We start from the raw sequence: 23,947 nt of genomic DNA on the forward strand, positions 1-23,947 counted from the left end.
CCTCGTATTAAAATCCATCTCAGGCGATCCCATCACAAATGGTCAGTACTAAATACGGGTGTAAATAGGGTTCAAATACAATGGTAAAAGACCGGCTACTGACCTGTCAATCAACCAACCAACCATGCACTTAAAGGGGTGGTTGATTGCGATTTCACTTTTTTAAACGTTAGTTAGTGTGTAATGTTGCTGTTTGAACATAAACAATATCTGCAAAATTACGAAGCTGAAAGTTCAATGCAAACGGAGATATCATCTTTTAAAATTCTGGCAGTTTAATGCCTACAAAAATGGCTCGTAGGGACTACAACGAGTTACTTCCCGGGTTCGTGACATCACAAACCCAGATAAACCCCTCCCTCGGGAAAAGGCAGCAAATGGGGCAAGGCCATGCTGCGCTGCTTTAGAGAAGAGGAAGAGAAAACTAGAGGTGCACGTAAAAATCTATTCATATATGAACAAATGAACCTTGTTTGAAAGTAATGAAATGTGTTTTACGGTCATTCCAAAACGAAAACCAAACAACTAGACTGAAACACAGCAGTGCAGGTGCATTGTGGACAGACATTACACTTTGCACTGATCTGGGATCAATTGTGAGGTGGGTTTTCATAATTATGTTGAGCATTTGAGAGAAAACATCTGGTCCCAAAAGCAGCACAGACGCATCGATCTAACCCCCCCCCCAAAAAAACATGCAGGTTGTGTCTGTATGGGTTTATTTCCCCTTGGAATAGTGGCCTACCTAGCTCATTGTCCAGTTCCTCTGTATGTACCCCTTCTTCTCGAGAGGGAGTAAAAGGGGAGCAGGTGTGCACAAAGTGGGGCGAGAAAAAGAGAGGCAGAGAGGGTTAGTTGATAAAAAAAAGCAAAATTACAGCTCAAAGCTTTATAATTATGCCACCATATTATATACACAATGGAAACGTTTTTCTTATGCAAATCATAAAATGTAAAATTAGTGGCATTTTTAATAGCAAAATGATCTGGATTGTGGCTGAGTTAATACAGGATTACTGCATGAGATTTGAGCAACTGAAAATCATATTCTGCATAATCATAAAACTGCTCTAGAAATCACTCCAGGTTCCACTGCACAGGGATTGGAATTGGAGGTTCATTTGTTTTTGTGGAAGGAGATTCAAAATAGTCCAGACCCTCCTTATAGCATTATAGCTGCTGCCTTAGTCATTTTGTCACAGGGTATGAGATTGGCTGTTATAGCTAAAACAGCTCCAGAGCGCCATCTACAGGCTATCATGAGATTACAATGATGATGTGAGGGCTTGAGCATGAATGGTTATCTATAGGTCTGAAGCTGTATTTGCTATGGTGACACAGATATTATTTAAAATTTTAGATTTACAACACTAAAAGCTTATGTATGCACAACACCACAAAAACACTTGCAAGTAAGCGTTATGAATGCATGTCACCATGAAACTGATATTTGCACAAGCAAACCGGACAAAAACTCAACCACATATCCATACCATCATCTTCACATTCCTCCAGGGGTTTCTGAGGTTTGTCCAGGCATCGGGGATCTATCCAGGATGTTGTCTTTGTGTTGTGGCTATGAATAGATGCAGAATACAGACAGTGAGGCATTGTTCTAAAAGATGCCTGCAGAACAACATCCTGTGGCTTTTTTCTGCGTCCCAGCAGGCAGGAAAATGTATACTAAAGTTTGATACTTCCTGTCTTGATATCTGAAAAACTGCCAGTAGCAATATATAAACTTAAAATAAGAAACAGAAAACTACTGTAACCTCAGGAATTTATAGTGCAATCTGTCTATGCATAAAAATATCTAAAAATAGCGATAGTGCTTTCCCAGAAGTATTAAAGGAATTTTGGACAATCGTGTAAAATGCACAGTTGAAAATTGATGCATTTCATTGCCTTAAATTCGAAAGATCAAACCAAGTTGCATCTTCAAACAAATGATCTTAGAACTTTTCTTAAATCTAATGTCACTTCTGCATGACACCCATCTGAGAAATTAATTATTTAAAAAAACATGTTTAACAACAAGAAGCTATCATAAACAAGTTAACAAATATATTAAAGTTTAAATATTAATCAATATTATTGATATTAAATATGAAAAATAAAAAAATGTACAACTTAAATAACAATAGCAAATATTGAATAAAAATAACAATATTACATTATTATAACCAATTAACACAGAAATTATGATAAAAATTAAAATACAGCTATTCTCATTTGTGAGAATGAAGTGACTGATTTATGCATTAACTTCTCTTTTGATTTTTTTTTATTGATCTGTCGACCTATAATTGATTATCAACTTCTCTATTGACACACACAACTTCTCTATCTGTTACCCTATTTTAAATTTCCATACATCTGACCATATTTGCTATTACTTTAATACAATAAATTGAATTAGTTTAATTCAAAAACACATATTAGTTCAATTTTGCCTTTTCTTTATTCATTTTTGTTCTTAATTTAGTTTATTTAATTATGAAATATTATTATATTTTCAGTATGAAATATAAAAATAAATTGCTACTTGGTTTGATATTTTGCATTATTTATTTATGCAGACATTTATGTATTTTTCAAGTCTGCGGAGTCCAAAAAATGTTTGTGGTCACTGTAAATGTCCATCTAATTATAAAGAGAGCAGTTGGTTCTTACTCTATAAAGTAGACCTCTCCGCTCTCAGTGTAGGCCATCTCCCAGTTTTCGGGCAGAGGCCCCTGAGGTTCCTCTTCCGTGGGATAGCCGGGGTGTGTATGTGTGTTCTGAGAGCTCTCCGTGGTTGACGCCGAGGTGTTGTTGAGCCCGTAGGGTTGAACGTAGTCGCGGGCGAAGGGCCGCACAGAAGGGTGGTCGTCCGGTTCACTTGAGTCTCCTGCATGCACACAGAAGATCACTACACAAATACAGACCCTCTCAGTTCAACAAGGCTCTGGTTAAGAACCGCATCTTAAATGACTGTGGCAATGTACTTTTGCTACAGCAAATGATTTGGAAGTTTACACTTCCTGTAAACTCTGGAGTGATCAAACACCATTCACACTCTACTGTACACAAATATGCATACCAACACCTGGCTGCCTGACACTTTCCCACCCACACCAAAAAATGAAATCACCAACATCCCCTCAAATCAATAAGAGTGTAAACGGTTCACACTTAACCTTCTTGAAGAGGTGAGGAATCTAAACAAATCGACTCTCAACTGCATTGCATGGCACGCTTGACTGAATTAGCGGCTTTAAATCAAACCACTCTGCCAAATCAAAGGCATGAACCTGTATGAATTTTGCCTTTTCTAAATCAAGGGCCCTAGAATAAACTTGGATATTGAAAATAACACGCAATATAAAAAAAATTATCATACAGTCAAATATACTCTCGAAGTAAATGCTTACAGAAACGAGCTTGTGTAATAAGGAGCAGGCATTTACTGGTATTTACAACCGTTTTAGGCGATTCAAACAAGTTGTCAGACGAACCGTTGTCAGATGCTGTTAACACCTAGTAATAGTGACATGTCTCAAATGCGTCTCTACTGTTTAAATATTTGAGGTCAGTAAGATTTTTATTATTTTTAAAAATAAATTCATACTTTTATTCAGCAAGGGTGCATTCAACTGATCAAAAGTGACAGTAAAGACATTTATAACTACATAAAATCTATTTAAAATAAATGCTGTGCTTATGTATTTTCAAAAATCCTGGATAAAAATGCTTCACATGCACAAAAATATTAAGCAGCAACTGTTTTCAACATTGATAATGAATATGTTTCTTGAGCAGCAAATCAGCATATTAGAATGATTTCTGATCACCGAATGTCACATGATCCTTCAGAAATCATTCTAAAGAAGTAATGATGTTGAAAATTCATCTTTGCCATCTTTTGCCAGGAATAAATTATATTTTAAAATATATTCAAATAACAAAAAAAGTTAATTGAACTGTAAACATATTTAACAATATTACTGATTTGAACGTATTTTTGATCAAATAAATAGTGAGCATTAAACACTTCTTTTAAAAAATGTGAACAATAGTGTACATACATAATTCACTGCCAGTGTGTTACTTCATAAAGCACAAAAAAAGCACTGTTTCCAAATATACTCCTACTTTCTAATCACACAGCAAACGTGACATTTAGAATGCTCAGTGTTACTGTAGTTGAGCAGCTTTATTAACTAAACCTTAGATGTGTACCTACTCAGATGGGGTAAATGTCCCTTCTTTTAGCATAACGATTGAATGACAGGTCAACGGGCGGTGCTTCATTCTTGTCCAGTACACAATGTGCAAATGAATATGATTTGAGTAATAGAATCGCATCACGAAACTGCTGACTCTAGGGACTTAGTGCTGTCCACTGGGGAAGTCGTGGCCTAATGGTTAGAGAGTCGGACTCATAACCCAAAGGTTGTGGGTTCGAGTCTCGTACCGGCAGGGATTGTAGGTGGGGGGAGTGAATGTACAGTGCTCTCTCCCACCTTCAATACCACGACTGAGGTGCCCTTGAGCAAAGCCCGACCAAACCCCCAACTGCGCCGCAGCATAAATGGCTGCCCACTGCTCCGGGTGTGTGTTCACGGTGTGTGTGTGTTCACTGCTGTGTGTGTCCACTTTGGATGAGCACTAATTCCGAGTATGGGTCACCATACTTGGCCACATGTCACATCACTTCACTTTTGATCAGATCACAGAAGATGTCAATACCTCTCATCGACCAGCAGCTATATCACACGGCAATCTATTTCAGAGACGGACGTCCTCTAAGAACACCACACCAAATGAATGCAACCCATCCAATACTCTGATACAGAGTGTGGAAGTTGGTAGAGTCAAATCAATAAATATAGACAAGGAGAGTCCATCTTGGTGTTTTCGAACACAAACAAAACCCTCTACCACAGCCAGATGGCGCTCTTTCCCCCTTCCTCCCTGAATCGTAATGGCAAAGGAAAAGGAAAGCAACAAAGAGGCATCACTCATCCCTTCTCCCATGTGCCAGACGGAAAGGCAAACAAATCGGCTCGCTGCTGACCTGTGAAGCTACTGTTCATTTCAGGAACCTCATCATCATCCTCAGTCTCTGTAGGCACTATTCCAGCATTTTGCATCTCATTGTAGGACTTGGTTCGGCGTGGGGTCGACTGCTGGGAACCAGGAAGACTGTCTTGCAGAGCATCGCCAGTAATCACTTTCCCACTAGGGGGCTGGCTGGGCGGCTTGGGTGTTCCATAATAGTTACCTAGGCAACAAGAGGATATTACCAGCATTCAGAACAGGAGGTTTAAAGGAAATGCAAGACATGATGATGTGGGGTTTTGAAAATGCTCTATTATGAAAATGACTGCTTGTCTAAGTGAAGTTTGTTCAAGGGAGATAATGGTATCATGGTAATGAGCGCATACAATGGACAGAGCTGTCTGTCTGAAAGAAAAGCACTTCACGTCATTAAATCAGAGTAATACATTTAGAGTTCAACCACGCCAGGCCGAGTGATAAACCTTAATATTAATAAAGAGATTCATTTTGACGAAATACAACAACAGGATGGAGTAAAAATAAAGATGTCAAGATTTTAACTATTGACAAAAGTGTCATTTGTTAGGTATCTAATGATTAAACACTCATTTACTATGTTTTTATGTGAATTCTTTTTTATCAATTATAATAAAAATATTAGATGATAAATAAACCAGCAAATAAATAAATAAAGTTTAACTAATAAAAAGTTTAATTCTAAGAAAGTTTTAGAATTAAAAAAAAGTAAAATAAAATGTTACAATTTGATATGAATAAGAATTAAGGTTATGCGCTATTTCTAGGTCAGGTCACTTATTAAATAAGTAAATTTGAGACACTGATAATCTGAAAATATGGGATTAAGTATGTTGAAATAAATAATTATGATTGTCCACATGTGTACCGAACAAATTCAGCATTTTAACCACTGCACTAGTGGAACTTCATTGGAAACTTCCAGTTTTATATATTGTTACTTTTGATAATAAAAAGTCCCATCTTTCAAATTATGTCCATTTTATCAGGAAATTCAAACATTAAATGGAGTTTTGACGCTCTTTGATGTGGCATGACATTACTATTTAGGTGCATCATTTCAAACTGTAGCGCGGAGCACGAGCACGATCATCCCTTCCTCTTTACTAATAGTTTTAATGCGAAATAAACATGAATGAATATCTCATGCCTCATGCAATCGCTCAATCAGTGTTTCAACCGTGAAAAGACGTCAATAAAACAGCTTGTAAACAAAATGTCACGTAGCATTCCATTTACCTTAGGCAAGTCATCAATGTCCACAGCTCGTTATTTGCCAGAGAAATTAAGTCTAGAGAAGAGCATTTCGCAAAATATTAAGCTATATACTCATTATATTTTACTCTACCTGTTATAACATCACTATGGTGATGTCTTAATTAGGCTATTTAATTTATGTTTAAATAAATCTGTTGTGACAAGTTATGACAGCCACTGTGTAAATGAATATATTTCAACAACAAATAGAAATTGTATAATTTAGAAGTTAATTTAAAAACTGCATTATGTGCAATTTATATGTTTGCATATTTTTTTTAAAGTTGAGTGTTGATTATTTTATTTAAAAAATAAATAATGAGTAATTAAATTTAAGTTTGGGCTCTGTTGTTAATTGTAACTTTATAGTAATGTAAAAGGGCTCCCTATATTTTAGAGCATATGCTGAGGTAGATTTTTATTATTATTATTATTATTATTTTTTAGAAAATTGTAATTATAATAGAATGTATTTAAAGAAATAGCTATTTCTTCAGTAAACCACTGTTTAATTAAAAAAAAAACATTTATTTTACTTTTTTAAATTCTGACAATTATTTAAAAAGTAACATTGTAACATATAATGGCCAATCAAAAAGCATGTGTTTAAACTCTATAGATTGCAGTTTACCTTCGTAAGATCCGATCTCCAACAGTGTCCCACTCTGTTCAAGCTTCAGAAACTCGTCCACTGACAAGAAATTATAATCTACTCCTGGCACCTCTCCGTCACGAGGGAGGCGGGTCGTACCTGTGACCAGCAAAAAAGGAGAAAGATCCCATAAGAGACTGACATCAGGAAACTGCTAGTTTATGCTTAAAACCACATATACACAATGTCTATGATTACCACCTACATCAGGGCCAACAACAGCCACATGCTACAGTCTACAGGCTCCTGGAAGCCAATCGCTCGGTGTGAAATCAGCGTGAGAGAGATTTGCACAGCTAAAAGTGAAGATGTTGTAACACCTTGATGATAATTGGTTGTAGGAGAGCAAAGTGTGGCTCCTCATATTAGCATATTAGATTAAAGCAGCTTTAGGGATCAAAGAGTCCATACGGCTGCTCTGCCTCCTCTATCACATTCCCCGTTTAGACGTTTAGACCTCGTATTAAAATCCATCTCAGGCGATCCCATCACAAATGGTCAGTACTAAATACGGGTGTAAATAGGGTTCAAATACAATGGTAAAAGACCGGCTACTGACCTGTCAATCAACCAACCAACCATGCACTTAAAGGGGTGGTTGATTGCGATTTCACTTTTTTAAACGTTAGTTAGTGTGTAATGTTGCTGTTTGAACATAAACAATATCTGCAAAATTACGAAGCTGAAAGTTCAATGCAAACGGAGATATCATCTTTTAAAATTCTGGCAGTTTAATGCCTACAAAAATGGCTCGTAGGGACTACAACGAGTTACTTCCCGGGTTCGTGACATCACAAACCCAGATAAACCCCTCCCTCGGGAAAAGGCAGCAAATGGGGCAAGGCCATGCTGCGCTGCTTTAGAGAAGAGGAAGAGAAAACTAGAGGTGCACGTAAAAATCTATTCATATATGAATCGCGATTCTGTCTTCTAACGATTCTAATACATTCACAGGTTTCAAAATCAATGTTCTAAAGCAGCGGTTCTCAATACTGTTCCTCACGTTCCTCTGCTCTGCATCTCTGTCTCTCTCTCATTCAGCTCAGCTCCGACAATGAACTGTTCCAATTATACTCTTTTCACATAGCTATAAAAAGCATTAAACATGGACGCGCATGCGGTTGCTGTACTGTATTAAAACTTTAATCAGGATAAACCCGTATATGAAAAGCTAACATAAGCAGTAGCATTTACAAATAACAGCATATCTAAAAGTATGAGACAGCAACAAACAAAAAACATAGGCCTACCATTAAAAGCCGTGCTTGCACAGGTTCTGCACGATCCTCTTTAATAATATCCTCTGCTTCTCAATCGGGCTCAAACTGATAAACGATATTAACGATGTCGTTGTTTACAATACAACCAGAGCACATGCCGCTGAGGTGAGGGGCGGGACGTTTAGACGTGCACTAGTGGTGGTTTAGCCAATCACAACACACTGGGCTAGCTAACCAATCAGAGCCCATCGCCTATTTCTGAGGGCGGGGCTTCATAAAAACAGGAAAAGATCAGCCCGTGATAAATTATGTGAAAAATAATGTGTTTTTTTTAAACGAAGCATTAACACGTTAGACTGCACCCCATGAACACAATCAAGCCTAGAAAAAACCCAGTGAACCACCCCTTTAACGGTTTTAAATGATAAATGGAACTTTGAAACGTGTGCCAAGATCTTCCAAATATACTTTTTTTGTATTCATGTAGGTTTCATTTGGTTTAAAAGCATATGATTTCTACTATACTTCAAAAAATGTTTCAATTTAATGACTCTAAAAATGTCATGGTGTAATCAGCAAATAAAAAGTAATAACATTTTCCATACCCTTGAATACACGAGTTTACACATCTTATATATAAATATATATATATATATATATATTTTTTTTTTTGAGTTTTGAGTTTTTGGGGAACTGCAACATGATATTTAACAACCTTATATTTTCATAAGGTCAAATTATCTGGCATTTTAAAAACAAGTTTTGTATATTTTTAAGAAAAATAAAACATTAATAATAAAAGTTTATTAATACTAATACTTGACACAGCTTGATTTTCTTTTAAAGAATTTAATTTTTCTTTACTATATCAAAACAATTGTATCACCCTGACATTTTTAAATTCATACCCCAATATATCTATATATATATATATATATATATATAGCAATAGATTTATTCAACATATTCTTTTAATAAATTAATAGGCAGTACAAAAAAAGAGCGTAAATTACTCTAATACCAGTAAACAAGGCTTCATGTATTTCCTTTTTTTCTTTCTTTCTCCACACATTCTATTTAAATGGACTCTGATAACCCAAGAGCATGTTTATTAGACACCATGATCGATCATAACATCATCCACGCACACAACACTCGTACAGATGTGAAGTGCATTTGCCCCTTGCGTTGTACCCATAATCAATATCTCAGCTGTCATAAATCCTGTCTTATCGACACAACCATATTTATTTGCACTTGGACACTGGGTTCTTCTGCAGCTATTTGTGATGCTGAAGGTTAAGACGGTGGCCTGGCAGTCACCGCATGTTTCACGCGCTTGTCCTGCTGCATGCTGTATCTCCCCATCCCTTGATGGAGCTGATGAATAGCTGATATAAATAGCACCCCACGATGGGAGATGCTCTTTGGCAGCCATCTTAGTGACACTGGTGATAAATCAAAGATGTGATGATAACTCTGTTTTCTCAACAACCTCACAATGTAATATTCTCTTTGGTTTACAGGCCCTCTCGACTAGTATACAACACAAGCCCCAAAATGGATGCTGTGCAAAGTTTGTGTGTCACTTTTAATAGGACTCAGGTCTTTTTAGCGGTTACATTTTGATGTAAACCTCTGTGAAATGTGTTTTTTTTAAGCTTGCGTTTTATAAGAGCACAACAATTCTGAGATAATTCTTGGTTTCTCAAAAACAGAAAACTTAAAAAAAGAAATACTTTTATTCAGCAATGATGCATTCAAATTGATTAAAAGTGACAGTCAATACATATCATTTTACAAAATATTTTTTCAAAATAAATGCTTTTCTTCTGAACTTTCTATTCATCAAATAAGCGTGAAAAAATGTATTATGAGTTCTACAACTATATTAAGCAGCACAATTGTTTTCAACATTGATAATAATAAGAAATTTTTCTTCAGCAGCATATTAGAATGATTTCTGGAGGATCATGTGACAATGAAGTCTAGAGTAATGATGCTGAAAATTCAGCTTTGCATAACAGGAATAAATTACATTTTAAAATATATTTAAAAAGAAAACATCTCTTAAATTGTAAAATTATTTCACAATATTACCGTTTTTACTGTATTTTTGATCAAATGAATGCAGTCTTGGTGAATATAAGAGACTTCAAAAACATTTTTTAAAAATACAGACTGCAAACTTTATATGTTAATGCTGGCATTGATCTAATAAGTCTAATGTTGAAAATTTCAAAATATCTTAATATATACCCTCAACTTGGGCCAAATTGCTCTATATTTCTTGGAAAAAACAATACTACAATATAGTCCCTTGTCTTCCACAGACAAACAGAAGATGCTATTGGTCAAGCCAGAAGTTGACAACTCGGCCTGCTCAAACAAAAGTGAAATGTTTTGAAAGCAACACAGAGATGTGAATATTCTTTTTGAAGAAGACAACCAACAAATGGTTTACTTATAGCTTTAGATACTCAAGAAGCATTACACATCGCCTCCATGTTATGACTCAATGACAGTATCAGTGGTATATTTTTCACCTTCACCTCACTAACTGAATCATGCAATAACACACTCTAGTTCTGCTCCTATGAACAATAAATAGAAAACAAAGCACTTAGGTACATTTATAGTATACACTTTACACAACATGCACAAATGTGAACCAATGTCACTACTGCAAGTAGAAAAATATATCCACAAATATATAAATAGCATTACTGTCACATGATGATATATTTTCTTGTTGCTAGGGACAATCCCTGAGAGCCTCATCTATAATTTTTGAGGGGATCAAACCATTTCATTTCACACACTATGCCACACAGTGAAAATCGTGTGTAAAACAACAGCCTCAAAAATGAACATTGTGAAGGCAAGCACCTGTATGAACTTTTATATCAGGCATGCAATAGGCTTGCATTTGCTAAATAGCTTTTATTGTTAGGTATTATATGAACTGAGTCACTGGTGTATTTTAGCAAATTATTATTTATAGATTTTTTTTTTAAAGAAGATATTTTGAAGAATGTTGGTAACCAAACATTTGGTTATCACTGACTTCCACTGTGTGAAGAAAAAAAAAAACTCTAAATATTTTGTTTGGTACCTCAAATCCATGACTTTTCCACAACTTTTTCAGTCATTTGTGATAACTGCATAAGGACTTTTGATTCGGATCGATTTGCTAACGAGTCATTCTAATAAAACCGACAAATTTATTGGAAAAATACAAATCTACTGTTGTGGAAATCATAATACATTTTTTCCAGGATTCTTGAATGAATAGAAAGTTTAAAAGAACAGTGATTATTTGTAACAGAAACATTTGCAAAGACTTTTGTCTATGATTTTCAGACATGTCCATGATTTTCCCTACATTTTAAAGCCTATTAATTTCCATGACTTAAAAAACACAATGTAAAATTGCTTGATATTTACAGCTTTCCCATGACTATTCAATTCTGAATGACCTTAATTATCCCTGGGAGTGTGACATAAGCACACTGTGCTTAGCAAGAGTAGATTACGCTACATGCAGAATACAGTACACTTCTCTTTACAGACATTTTTAAACAAAGAAGTCAACATAATCAGTTTTGATTCTGCTATTAATATACTTATGCTAGAACACTGAAAGCTCACTGGGCGCCTAAGTGCTAAATGGACCAAAGGTGAGGAGCAGTGACAACAAGCATCACAATCTGCAGCTGTTCGATCCCAGCCTACACACACTCATCAGTTGTGGGTCAGCGACCATGAACAGAAGGGGTTACTGTCACCAAATGGCATGATCCAGGGCCCAAAAAAGAAACAATTACCTAATGGGGGTTTACAACCCTCTGCTAAATGATAACCCCCTCACTGACACACATGTGTCACAGGCTGTAGCTGCTACCACATTGGCTGCTCGCTGTATTTTCTAAGCAGTGAAGTGTGTGTGTATGTGCGGCTGGAGACATTCTCTCTCCAGAAAAGAACAGTGGTGCTTCACAATGAATCAGCATCAGGAGTTCCCACAGTGCAGCCTGGGAACATGCAACACGTCCATACATACGCACACTCACACACACTCAAATATAACTTCAAACTATATTGGTATATTATGCGTAATGTGGACAGTGATTTTAATGGAAGTAATTTTCCATCTCAGAGTAAAAAAAAAATAAAAATAGTAATTGTGAATTTGTATGGAAGCTTGTTTATACCAAAGAACAAAAAAGTAAATAAGTAACAACTCAGACAATTCTGAGATTAGCTATATATCTCACAATTCTGACTCATAATTCAAAATAGTGAGATATGAACTCAGAATTATGAGATACAAATTCAGGATTGAGAGTTATAAACTCAGAACTGTGAATTCTGAATTACGTCTTGCAGTTCTTGACTTTTTTCTCAGAATTGCAAGATGTTTATCATTTGCAATCGCAAGATACAAACGTGCAATTCTAAGAAGAAATGTCCAAATTGTGAGACATAAACTTCCAATTTGTGATAAAAAGTCAGAATTGTGAAGTTGTGAAGAAAACACAGTTGTGAGGATTACCTTATTTATTTATTTTCATGGCGGAAACACAAAAAAAAAACTATAGCGACATGTAAACTCAGGATTGTGAGAAAAAAAGTTACACACTTACACACACACTTAGAATTGTGAGATGTAAATTCAAAAATTGCAAGAATTTACAGAGTTTACATCTCGCAATTTAAATCTCTCAATTTAGACATTTTCTGCAGACTTTATTCTCACAAATGTTATTGTGAGATAGTCACAATTACCTTTTTTACGTTTTTATTCTGTGGCGAAAACGGGTGTGCATTTACACAATTGCCAGCATATTTCTCACAATGTGACAGTTACCACCTGTTTCTCATAACTGAAACTTTACATATTTGAGAATATTTATTTTGCAAATATATTTTAACATTTCTTACATTTACCTTTTTTTTTTTTTACTCATAGGTGGAAATGGGAAATTCTATAATCTTTCAAATCTCTAAAGGGAAGTCTTAAAGATCCATCATATTTAAATTTTTTCACATGCTTTCCTCACAGAGGTGGATTGTAAACCATCTTCAAAAGGGTAATTTCACAGAAAACAGGATTTTGCCTGCTCTTTTGATATAAAGAGAGACTAGAAAGTTGCACAACACAAAGACCATTTATGGAAACTAATTTGCAAAAACAGGTCATTCTGTAATCGTCACAGTTTTGATGTAACAGCTATGAGAGCATTAACATATTACCGCCCACATTTACACATCAACAGCTATTCAGTATTCAACAACACGGCCTGTCTTGATGAATGACAGTGTGAACTACACCAGTAGTTTTCATATGCAAAGAAGTTAGCCAATCATAACAAAGGTCATTTACATTTAGATGCCTTACATAAAGGTAGAGTTACTTAAAACAGCCTGGTTAATTCTAAAGGTCACAGAGAGAGTGTAAAATAAAATTCAGACAAAAACCTGCAGGCTAACATTTTAAGTGTACTTCAGAGAAAATATACAATGCATCAAAGGTGTAGATAAAATGCACGGCATCCCTTTCACTGTGGTATGATACATGTAAATGTTTTCATTCTCTTCTTGGCCTAGGTGTAGTCAAGGTCTGGCAGGTCTGGCTGAGATGTTGACATGCAGTCTGATTCTGGATCAGTCTGTCAGGCAGTAATCCCCTTTAGACTCCATGTAGCTTAAACCTGGCTGAGCTGTTGACTCAGCTTATGACTGATTCTGGATCTGTCTGTCATGTTGAACGGCATTTCTTCCTCTCACCTGTGAGCTAGCGTCAGTCTGTCCTCTCTACAGAAGGAAATAAACTAAACTACTTTTGTTTCTTCCATGGAACACAAAAATGCTTTGTGGAATGTACCTATATTCAAATTCTGGCTGATATGAAAAAAATAAAAATAAAAATAGTTGTCCAAAAACAAATAAATGGTCAGTATTAAAATTCTATACTATTGTGTCTAAATATGTGTTTAAATGCTATAAAGTGAATTTAGGCATCGCAGCATAATAAATGTACATTATGAATGTACAGTTCAAGATAATGATCAGTGTTATTAAATTATTAGCGCTTTTAAAGTTTTAATTGAGTGTTAGATGATGATAAATGCAAACACAGAGGAATTGAGCTTGCACATTTTAATATACAATGCCAATTGATATATATTACACATCAGCTGATAAACTAAAAATAATCTCTAATATATGCCGATAGTCCATATGGTTCTGATATGTCATGCACTTCTAGTTACAGTGGACTGGGACTGAATCATTTAAGCTACAAAAAGGACAATAACAATGATCATGATATGTGTGAAAAAAACTGACTATTTAAGTCAGTGAGTCAGTGAGTTGTGAACGAATCATTCAGATTTTGTTTGAGCAAAATGGATCAAATGTTTCACTGAACGCACCAAAATGAGTCATTGAAAATCTTGTTTGAACTGTCATATCTGACATTAGAAGACTTCGAATATAGCTCACAATTGTGCTTTTGCGTCATTAAAGATTTGCTTTTGAACAAGCACATTCCTTAAAATTACATCTTAAGTATTGCATGGAAGAACCAAAGTCATATGGATTTGGAACGACATAAGGGTGATTAAATCATGACAGAATTTAAATTTTGGGGGTGATTTAATCCTTTAAGTGAACATGTAGTTAAGGACAAGGACAGAATCTCAGAGCTGTGAACGGAATTGGAATGAGTGCAGTGATTTGGCAGCAAAAACAGAGGCTCATTCATTCTTAATGAAAGACCGGCCCCTATTTTAAGGCATTTCTCATCAAGTGTCTCAAATGACACAAAGTTTCAAGATTTCTATGCCCCAAAAGGAATAAATAAATATAGAATTCATTCCAGGATGTGGTAGATTGCAGAAAAAGGTAATATTACAATTCAACATTTCCATGCCAGGTCTATCTTTTTTTTCCACAAAATGGAGCCTGATCTCTCTACACATCTTTGCGTATGACATAAATACATGCAGTGGGTAAAAAATAGCTGCATTGTGAAGTGCTAAGCCAGCAAGGAACCTGAACGCACCAAAGGCAGACATATTTAACACCACACGTTCTAAAATACATCAGAAAAACAACAATGCCATGTGCACATCCAGTACACAAACAAGCTCTAAAAATAGCCATGTCTGATAAATCAGTTTATTTTAGCGGCTGAGGTTCCAGGAGCACTGCAGTACCCAGCTTTGTGTTCCTGAAGCCCCTAGTTCAGGTTTCTGATATGACCTACATTCGACACGTCACAGGACTTCATACAGGTTTGGAACGACATGAAGGTGAGTAATGAAGGTGATTTTGCGTTATGTACCAAATCAAATGGGGTACACGATTTGTCCCGTATTTTACAAAGGCCAACACATAGCTGAATCAACAAATACGTATTTTGCACTGTTTATAATACTAATAGCAATTATAATGAAATCAATTTCATATGAAGTATTAGAGAAGTTAATTTGTGCGTGATTGCATTTAGGTGTCTTTGTTTCCATAGCGACGGCGTATCCAGAACTCACACCGTTAAAGCCCTTTCACATGACCGCAGCCTACGGTAAACCTGCACGGTTTAAAACATCTACAGCTCACATCTGCCCTTTGAACACAAGAGGCTCTCCAGATGTTGGGCTGAATGGGAAAGTTATCAATGGGTCTGTCTAGTAATGATGGATGCGCAATCTTGAGAGAAACATTTCAGTTGCTGACTTAAAAGGACAGTTCACCCAAAAATGAAAATTTTGTCATTGATTACACACCCACAAGTTGTTCCAAACCTGTAATAATTTCTTTCTTCTGTTGATCAAAAAATTATTACTGAACATAACTAATAGTTACTTTTAGTTACCCACATTCTTCAAAGTATCTTCTTTTCTGTTAAACAAAAGAAAGAACTTTATGCAGGTTTAGAAAAACCTGGGTAAATTATGACCGAATTTTCATTTTTGGGTGAACCACACCTTTAAAGTGACAGACACATCTGTGCTTCTAAAGGTATATGCCTAGCGTTTTATTACAATTTGGATAGTCTGTTAATGATATACATTATCAGAGCTTGGCAGACATTATTATTATATTTTTAGACATTATTAGACAGATGAATTAATAGATTATAATTAATGTTAGACCTTTTTATTCATTTATCATTAATATTAATCATAAATATATAAATAATAAATAATTATATATGTCATATGCAATTTGGCAAGTTTAAAAAATGCTAAATTATTTAGATAAAAATGGGACAAATAATTACATAATAATGTAGTCCTAATTTAAGCAAATGAATAAAACAATAAATAAATAATACAAATTCATCCCATCCAGTTAACAGCTGCAGAACTGTCAAAAAAGACTAATAATAGTTATCTTTATAGTTATCGTTCTTGGTGTGAACGGGGCTTTACTCTCACAATAGCATAATAGTAAATATAAATGTAAATAATAGTAAATGCTTTCTACAATAATATTGTTAGCATTAACAATACACAAATCATTGTTCACAACTGTGAAGTAAACGAAGGGATATTGGCTTTTTAAAAAGGTGAACAGCCCTTCGATACATCCCACCCCAACTTCCTGTTTCAAAAGGAAATGTCAACAAAGGAAAGAGAAAACTACAATTTATATTAGGGATGCACCGATAGGATTTTTTGGGGCCGATACCGATTTTAACAAACATTTATTGGCCGATTCCGATATTTGTCACTTCCTCTCTTATTTGACATTTTGGCATCAAAATAGATAGTATTTTGATCATGTTTTAAATCAGCAAAGATCAAAAACACCTGCATTAAATTATACTAGCAGTTTTAATGCTGCATCACCAAATAATTTCTAATGAACATCGATTGGATCCATTTAACATTCAGCAGGCCTACATACATACAACAGAACAAAGATATATATTAAATAAACTGTGCTTTTTAGGTAGGTTTAACAGTTTTCAGGTACAGAAATAAAGTAAACAAATGTAAAATAACACTTCACTGTATAAATTAAATACATATTAATCTTTCTTTATTGTAACAGACTTTATTATGATTAATCTTCTAATTTGTTTTTGTATATATTTTAATATTTTTTGTAAGTTTAAATATGTATGAGATCTCCTTTACTAAGGCGGGACTCTTATTTTGACGGGTTTTCTAGTCTATGGAGCAGGAGCTATATGGGTAATGAAAGCACGCAGTTCTTTGGATTTAAAGTTTGTCAGTTTATAAAGCACTCACCGAAAAGGCATGAGATCTATATATATTGGTTTACTGTTAGTTGCAATAAGTGTTTTGTGTAATTCGCTGTATGTTGATGATAATAGGTAGGCCTGGGCGATAAAACGGTATCGATATTTATCAACAGTACACCTTCGATATCGATAGAAAAAAATTTACGCTATAGTGCACGATATAGGCACGTACTATGAGTGACGCAGACAGCACACACAAACACGAACACATGCTGAAATGAGTGCTGTGCCTGCCTGTGATGAGGAGATTGTGAATAAAGAATGAATATTATTCGAATTAAATAAATAAACATTTGCATTTGAATGTTAGGTGTGCATCAGGGAGTGTCATCAGTGGCTCACGAGATGCGGTGATGATGTAAGTGACGTTGTTGCATTTTAATGTTTTGTTAGTCTAGCCCAGTGATCCTCAAATCTGGCTCGCGAGATCCACTTTCCTGCAGAGTTTAGCTCCAACCCTATAATCAAACAAACCTACCTGTGATTTTCTAATGATCCTGAAGACATTGATTAGCAAACTCATGTGTGTTTGATTAGGGTAGAGCTAAACCCGAGAAAGTGGATCTCGCGAGCCAGATTTGAGGATCACTGGTCTAGCCCATGAGACGCGCCGCTGCTGCGTTATTCATTCAAAATATTAGAGAAATATAGAAGCTCAATGCGGAGAAGATCTTGAATGGGTTAAAACCGAAACCAAGCCATTCACACAAAACGCATATGCAGTGCATTTTTTAGACGAATGATGAACACCATGAAATAAACACACACACAAATGAAAAAGCAGGCAGCTTTGAATCATAAAGCTGGATGTCGGCTTTAGGTTCACATGAGTGTAACACGTCTTTGACTGCAAAACCCTGGTCTCTGAGCCAACTTAACACTCGGTATGTGTGTATGTGCATACTAATCACTCAATGAGGGAAAAAAAAAATCACAGTTGCAAAGTGGACAAAAATAGTAAGCCTGCATAATTCAGCAGTGTCTGATGACTCTTATACATAATAAGTTTCAAAATTAGCATGCATCCATATTCAGATCCTTAAAGGTCAAGCAAAGGTGTGCAGCACAGTGAAACTAGCACCCTTTCCCTTCCCAATCCAGACACAAAGAAGCTTCGTAGCTTCTTTGTTTTCTTTCATAGTAGGTCAGCTTCACCTCTCCCAGCCACAACACAAGTTACCTGGCATTGTGAAATCGGACATACAACATATTGTCCAGTTATAAAGCGGATCGAGGTGTTTAACGGGAGGTATTGCATTCCTGGAGAGCAATACTGCAGTAACTGGAGAGGCAATCAATCAGACGCAACGCTTTAAATGACTGAGCCTCACGGCCGTGATTCAATTAGCGGTGTAGCGTAGGCTGTTGTTAACGCATTTGGAAACGACTCATTATCATCATCATTCTAATAATAGTCAAGACTATTACTATATTAGCATTCGGATGTTTGCGCATTTCCAAAGTTATAAAAGGCATGTGGATTTTGGCTTGAAATAAAAGCATGATTACAATATTTTTTACAACAAAAACTGGGTTAGTTTGAGATGCTAAATCTTCAGCGCTCTTCTCACGGAATCAATATCATGCATTTTCTGATGCCCTCCCAGTTAAATACATAAAAACTAATTGAAAAAATGCTCTCATACACTGGAATGTGTTTGTTCTGAGCTGAAGCTGTTATCTGCATGGCTTGATTAAATTTTTCATGAGCCTGACCCATTGAGTAATACAGGCTGCTCCCTATCTCTCTCTCGTTCTTCTCCTACTTCCTTCTTTTTGCGTTCTTGTCATCTTTCCTTTTTTCCTGCATGTGCTTCTCTCTATAATCTATAAACGAAAGACACTGACATGACTGGAAAAACGATTAAACAAATCAAATGAGTGGCAAAGCTTTAAACTCACAAGTGCATGTTTGCTTTGAGACCATCTCAATCATTGTAAATATCATATATTAGTGTACTAATAAAAGTTGGTGTTTTACGCTGATGCACAAATTGAAAAATTACTACAAAATTTGAAGCAACAGATAAAAAATGTTGATGAATTAAATGAGAATGTCCCTCTTCATTTACCACCTACTTCTGATAAGCATTACCAATAAGCAATTCATCATTCACAGATGTGATGACGAATAAAACTAAAAGATAATGGCTTTTTAAAAGAGGGAGGTGCCCTTTGATACCACAAGTTCCTGTTTCAAAAGGAAATGTTAAAAAAAATTTAATTTAATGGATTCAATTAATCCCATTTTCTAAATGAAGAGAGACTTGTATCTGTTTTCTGAAAGTATCATATACAAAATAAACCAGAAAATCAATTCTGAGTAATAAAAAGCACAAGTAGAATTAGTAATAATGTGTACTTAATGTGTAAGCTATAGCATGTAGCATTTTCTAACTTAACTGTGGTTCAGACAGAACTACTAGACCAGTTTTTCCCCACACTGGAATGAAATGCGGCTCTGGATTTGCATCGCATAAAGCATGTTTACATGATGAATTTTTGCAAGGCCACAGTTTCCATTAAGATTGAAACCACGAGCAGGGCTACAAATACCTCGTGGCTAGAGTTTCTCTGTAAAATAATGAAACAAACACCATCGAATTACACTAAACAAGCAAATAAGTCGATCACCCAAATAAAAAACTTTTACTTTTAACCTTTGACAACTTCACTGAAGTTATTAAACCAACTGTTGCCTATCCTGACGAACATGGACTAGAAGAAAGAATATTTGAAATACAAAAAAGAAAGCACCTATACTTTGTCAGAAGCATTAATCAAAAGGCAAAGCACCAATAAATGGCATGTCCAGGCTGGAGGCGACGTCAGTAGAGTTCAAAGGGATATAAGATATTGACAGTCTTGTCACAGCAGAGGCGTTTGAGAGCCTCTACTTTCTCTTCTGTGTGACTGATGCCCAAAACTGTTGACAGATCACTACAGATTTATCAAAACACACCGAATGGCACAATAGTTTGTACTGGTAATGCTAACAACACTTCACATTATACAAACACAAACCGATCATTGGTTAATTAACATATGCACAACCAACCATCAATAAAGCGGGTCTATATAACTGGATGTAAAGGCTTCAAGTCTTTAAGTATGGCTTTAAGTAAATGGCAGCAACAGAAATATTTTGATGAGGCACAGCTGTTCAATATGTAGTTACACTCATCATCATCATCATTATAATAATGTTATTGTTAATATTAATGTGTGTGTAAATACACACGCACACACACACACACACACACACACACACATACACAATTTTTCTATTTTGTGCATAAATAATTATAGAATTACTAACTATATAATTAATCTGTAATTCAAACAACAGATCAAAAACACCTGCATTAAATTATACTAGCAGTTTTAATGCTGCATCACCAAATAATTTCTAATGAACATCGATTGGATCCATTTAACATTCAGCAGGCCTACATACATACAACAGAACAAAGATATATATTAAATAAACTGTGCTTTTTAGGTAGGTTTAACAGTTTTCAGGTACAGAAATAAAGTAAACAAATGTAAAATAACACTTCACTGTATAAATTAAATACATATTAATCTTTCTTTATTGTAACAGACTTTATTATGATTAATCTTCTAATTTGTTTTTGTATATATTTTAATATTTTTTGTAAGTTTAAATATGTATGAGATCTCCTTTACTAAGGCGGGACTCTTATTTTGACGGGTTTTCTAGTCTATGGAGCAGGAGCTATATGGGTAATGAAAGCACGCAGTTCTTTGGATTTAAAGTTTGTCAGTTTATAAAGCACTCACCGAAAAGGCATGAGATCTATATATATTGGTTTACTGTTAGTTGCAATAAGTGTTTTGTGTAATTCGCTGTATGTTGATGATAATAGGTAGGCCTGGGCGATAAAACGGTATCGATATTTATCAACAGTACACCTTCGATATCGATAGAAAAAAATTTACGCTATAGTGCACGATATAGGCACGTACTATGAGTGACGCAGACAGCACACACAAACACGAACACATGCTGAAATGAGTGCTGTGCCTGCCTGTGATGAGGAGATTGTGAATAAAGAATGAATATTATTCGAATTAAATAAATAAACATTTGCATTTGAATGTTAGGTGTGCATCAGGGAGTGTCATCAGTGGCTCACGAGATGCGGTGATGATGTAAGTGACGTTGTTGCATTTTAATGTTTTGTTAGTCTAGCCCAGTGATCCTCAAATCTGGCTCGCGAGATCCACTTTCCTGCAGAGTTTAGCTCCAACCCTATAATCAAACAAACCTACCTGTGATTTTCTAATGATCCTGAAGACATTGATTAGCAAACTCATGTGTGTTTGATTAGGGTAGAGCTAAACCCGAGAAAGTGGATCTCGCGAGCCAGATTTGAGGATCACTGGTCTAGCCCATGAGACGCGCCGCTGCTGCGTTATTCATTCAAAATATTAGAGAAATATAGAAGCTCAATGCGGAGAAGATCTTGAATGGGTTAAAACCGAAACCAAGCCATTCACACAAAACGCATATGCAGTGCATTTTTTAGACGAATGATGAACACCATGAAATAAACACACACACAAATGAAAAAGCAGGCAGCTTTGAATCATAAAGCTGGATGTCGGCTTTAGGTTCACATGAGTGTAACACGTCTTTGACTGCAAAACCCTGGTCTCTGAGCCAACTTAACACTCGGTATGTGTGTATGTGCATACTAATCACTCAATGAGGGAAAAAAAAAATCACAGTTGCAAAGTGGACAAAAATAGTAAGCCTGCATAATTCAGCAGTGTCTGATGACTCTTATACATAATACGTTTCAAAATTAGCATGCATCCATATTCAGATCCTTAAAGGTCAAGCAAAGGTGTGCAGCACAGTGAAACTAGCACCCTTTCCCTTCCCAATCCAGACACAAAGAAGCTTCGTAGCTTCTTTGTTTTCTTTCATAGTAGGTCAGCTTCACCTCTCCCAGCCACAACACAAGTTACCTGGCATTGTGAAATCGGACATACAACATATTGTCCAGTTATAAAGCGGATCGAGGTGTTTAACGGGAGGTATTGCATTCCTGGAGAGCAATACTGCAGTAACTGGAGAGGCAATCAATCAGACGCAACGCTTTAAATGACTGAGCCTCACGGCCGTGATTCAATTAGCGGTGTAGCGTAGGCTGTTGTTAACGCATTTGGAAACGACTCATTATCATCATCATTCTAATAATAGTCAAGACTATTACTATATTAGCATTCGGATGTTTGCGCATTTCCAAAGTTATAAAAGGCATGTGGATTTTGGCTTGAAATAAAAGCATGATTACAATATTTTTTACAACAAAAACTGGGTTAGTTTGAGATGCTAAATCTTCAGCGCTCTTCTCACGGAATCAATATCATGCATTTTCTGATGCCCTCCCAGTTAAATACATAAAAACTAATTGAAAAAATGCTCTCATACACTGGAATGTGTTTGTTCTGAGCTGAAGCTGTTATCTGCATGGCTTGATTAAATTTTTCATGAGCCTGACCCATTGAGTAATACAGGCTGCTCCCTATCTCTCTCTCGTTCTTCTCCTACTTCCTTCTTTTTGCGTTCTTGTCATCTTTCCTTTTTTCCTGCATGTGCTTCTCTCTATAATCTATAAACGAAAGACACTGACATGACTGGAAAAACGATTAAACAAATCAAATGAGTGGCAAAGCTTTAAACTCACAAGTGCATGTTTGCTTTGAGACCATCTCAATCATTGTAAATATCATATATTAGTGTACTAATAAAAGTTGGTGTTTTACGCTGATGCACAAATTGAAAAATTACTACAAAATTTGAAGCAACAGATAAAAAATGTTGATGAATTAAATGAGAATGTCCCTCTTCATTTACCACCTACTTCTGATAAGCATTACCAATAAGCAATTCATCATTCACAGATGTGATGACGAATAAAACTAAAAGATAATGGCTTTTTAAAAGAGGGAGGTGCCCTTTGATACCACAAGTTCCTGTTTCAAAAGGAAATGTTAAAAAAAATTTAATTTAATGGATTCAATTAATCCCATTTTCTAAATGAAGAGAGACTTGTATCTGTTTTCTGAAAGTATCATATACAAAATAAACCAGAAAATCAATTCTGAGTAATAAAAAGCACAAGTAGAATTAGTAATAATGTGTACTTAATGTGTAAGCTATAGCATGTAGCATTTTCTAACTTAACTGTGGTTCAGACAGAACTACTAGACCAGTTTTTCCCCACACTGGAATGAAATGCGGCTCTGGATTTGCATCGCATAAAGCATGTTTACATGATGAATTTTTGCAAGGCCACAGTTTCCATTAAGATTGAAACCACGAGCAGGGCTACAAATACCTCGTGGCTAGAGTTTCTCTGTAAAATAATGAAACAAACACCATCGAATTACACTAAACAAGCAAATAAGTCGATCACCCAAATA

The 23,947-nt window shown here is 35.6% G+C and overlaps 1 protein-coding gene across 1 annotated transcript in view; it reads right to left on the bottom strand.

Annotated features, from left to right (window-relative positions):
• The window catches only part of LOC107590181 (membrane-associated guanylate kinase, WW and PDZ domain-containing protein 1-like), a 138,851-nt gene that overhangs the window by 46,242 nt on the left and 68,662 nt on the right, over positions 1-23,947 (bottom strand). Inside the window, exons 3-7 of the mRNA XM_016278806.1 lie at positions 6,968-7,087; positions 5,060-5,266; positions 2,674-2,890; positions 1,494-1,576; positions 746-781 (exon numbers count right to left, since the gene is read on the bottom strand). Coding sequence (XP_016134292.1) covers positions 746-781; positions 1,494-1,576; positions 2,674-2,890; positions 5,060-5,266; positions 6,968-7,087 — 663 coding nt within the window. The remainder of the gene's footprint in view (positions 1-745; positions 782-1,493; positions 1,577-2,673; positions 2,891-5,059; positions 5,267-6,967; positions 7,088-23,947) is intronic.

The sequence above is a fragment of the Sinocyclocheilus grahami genome, unplaced genomic scaffold (genome assembly GCF_001515645.1).
Source record: "Sinocyclocheilus grahami isolate Dianchi unplaced genomic scaffold, SAMN03320097.WGS_v1.1 scaffold125.1, whole genome shotgun sequence".
Classification (NCBI taxonomy): domain Eukaryota; kingdom Metazoa; phylum Chordata; class Actinopteri; order Cypriniformes; family Cyprinidae; genus Sinocyclocheilus; species Sinocyclocheilus grahami.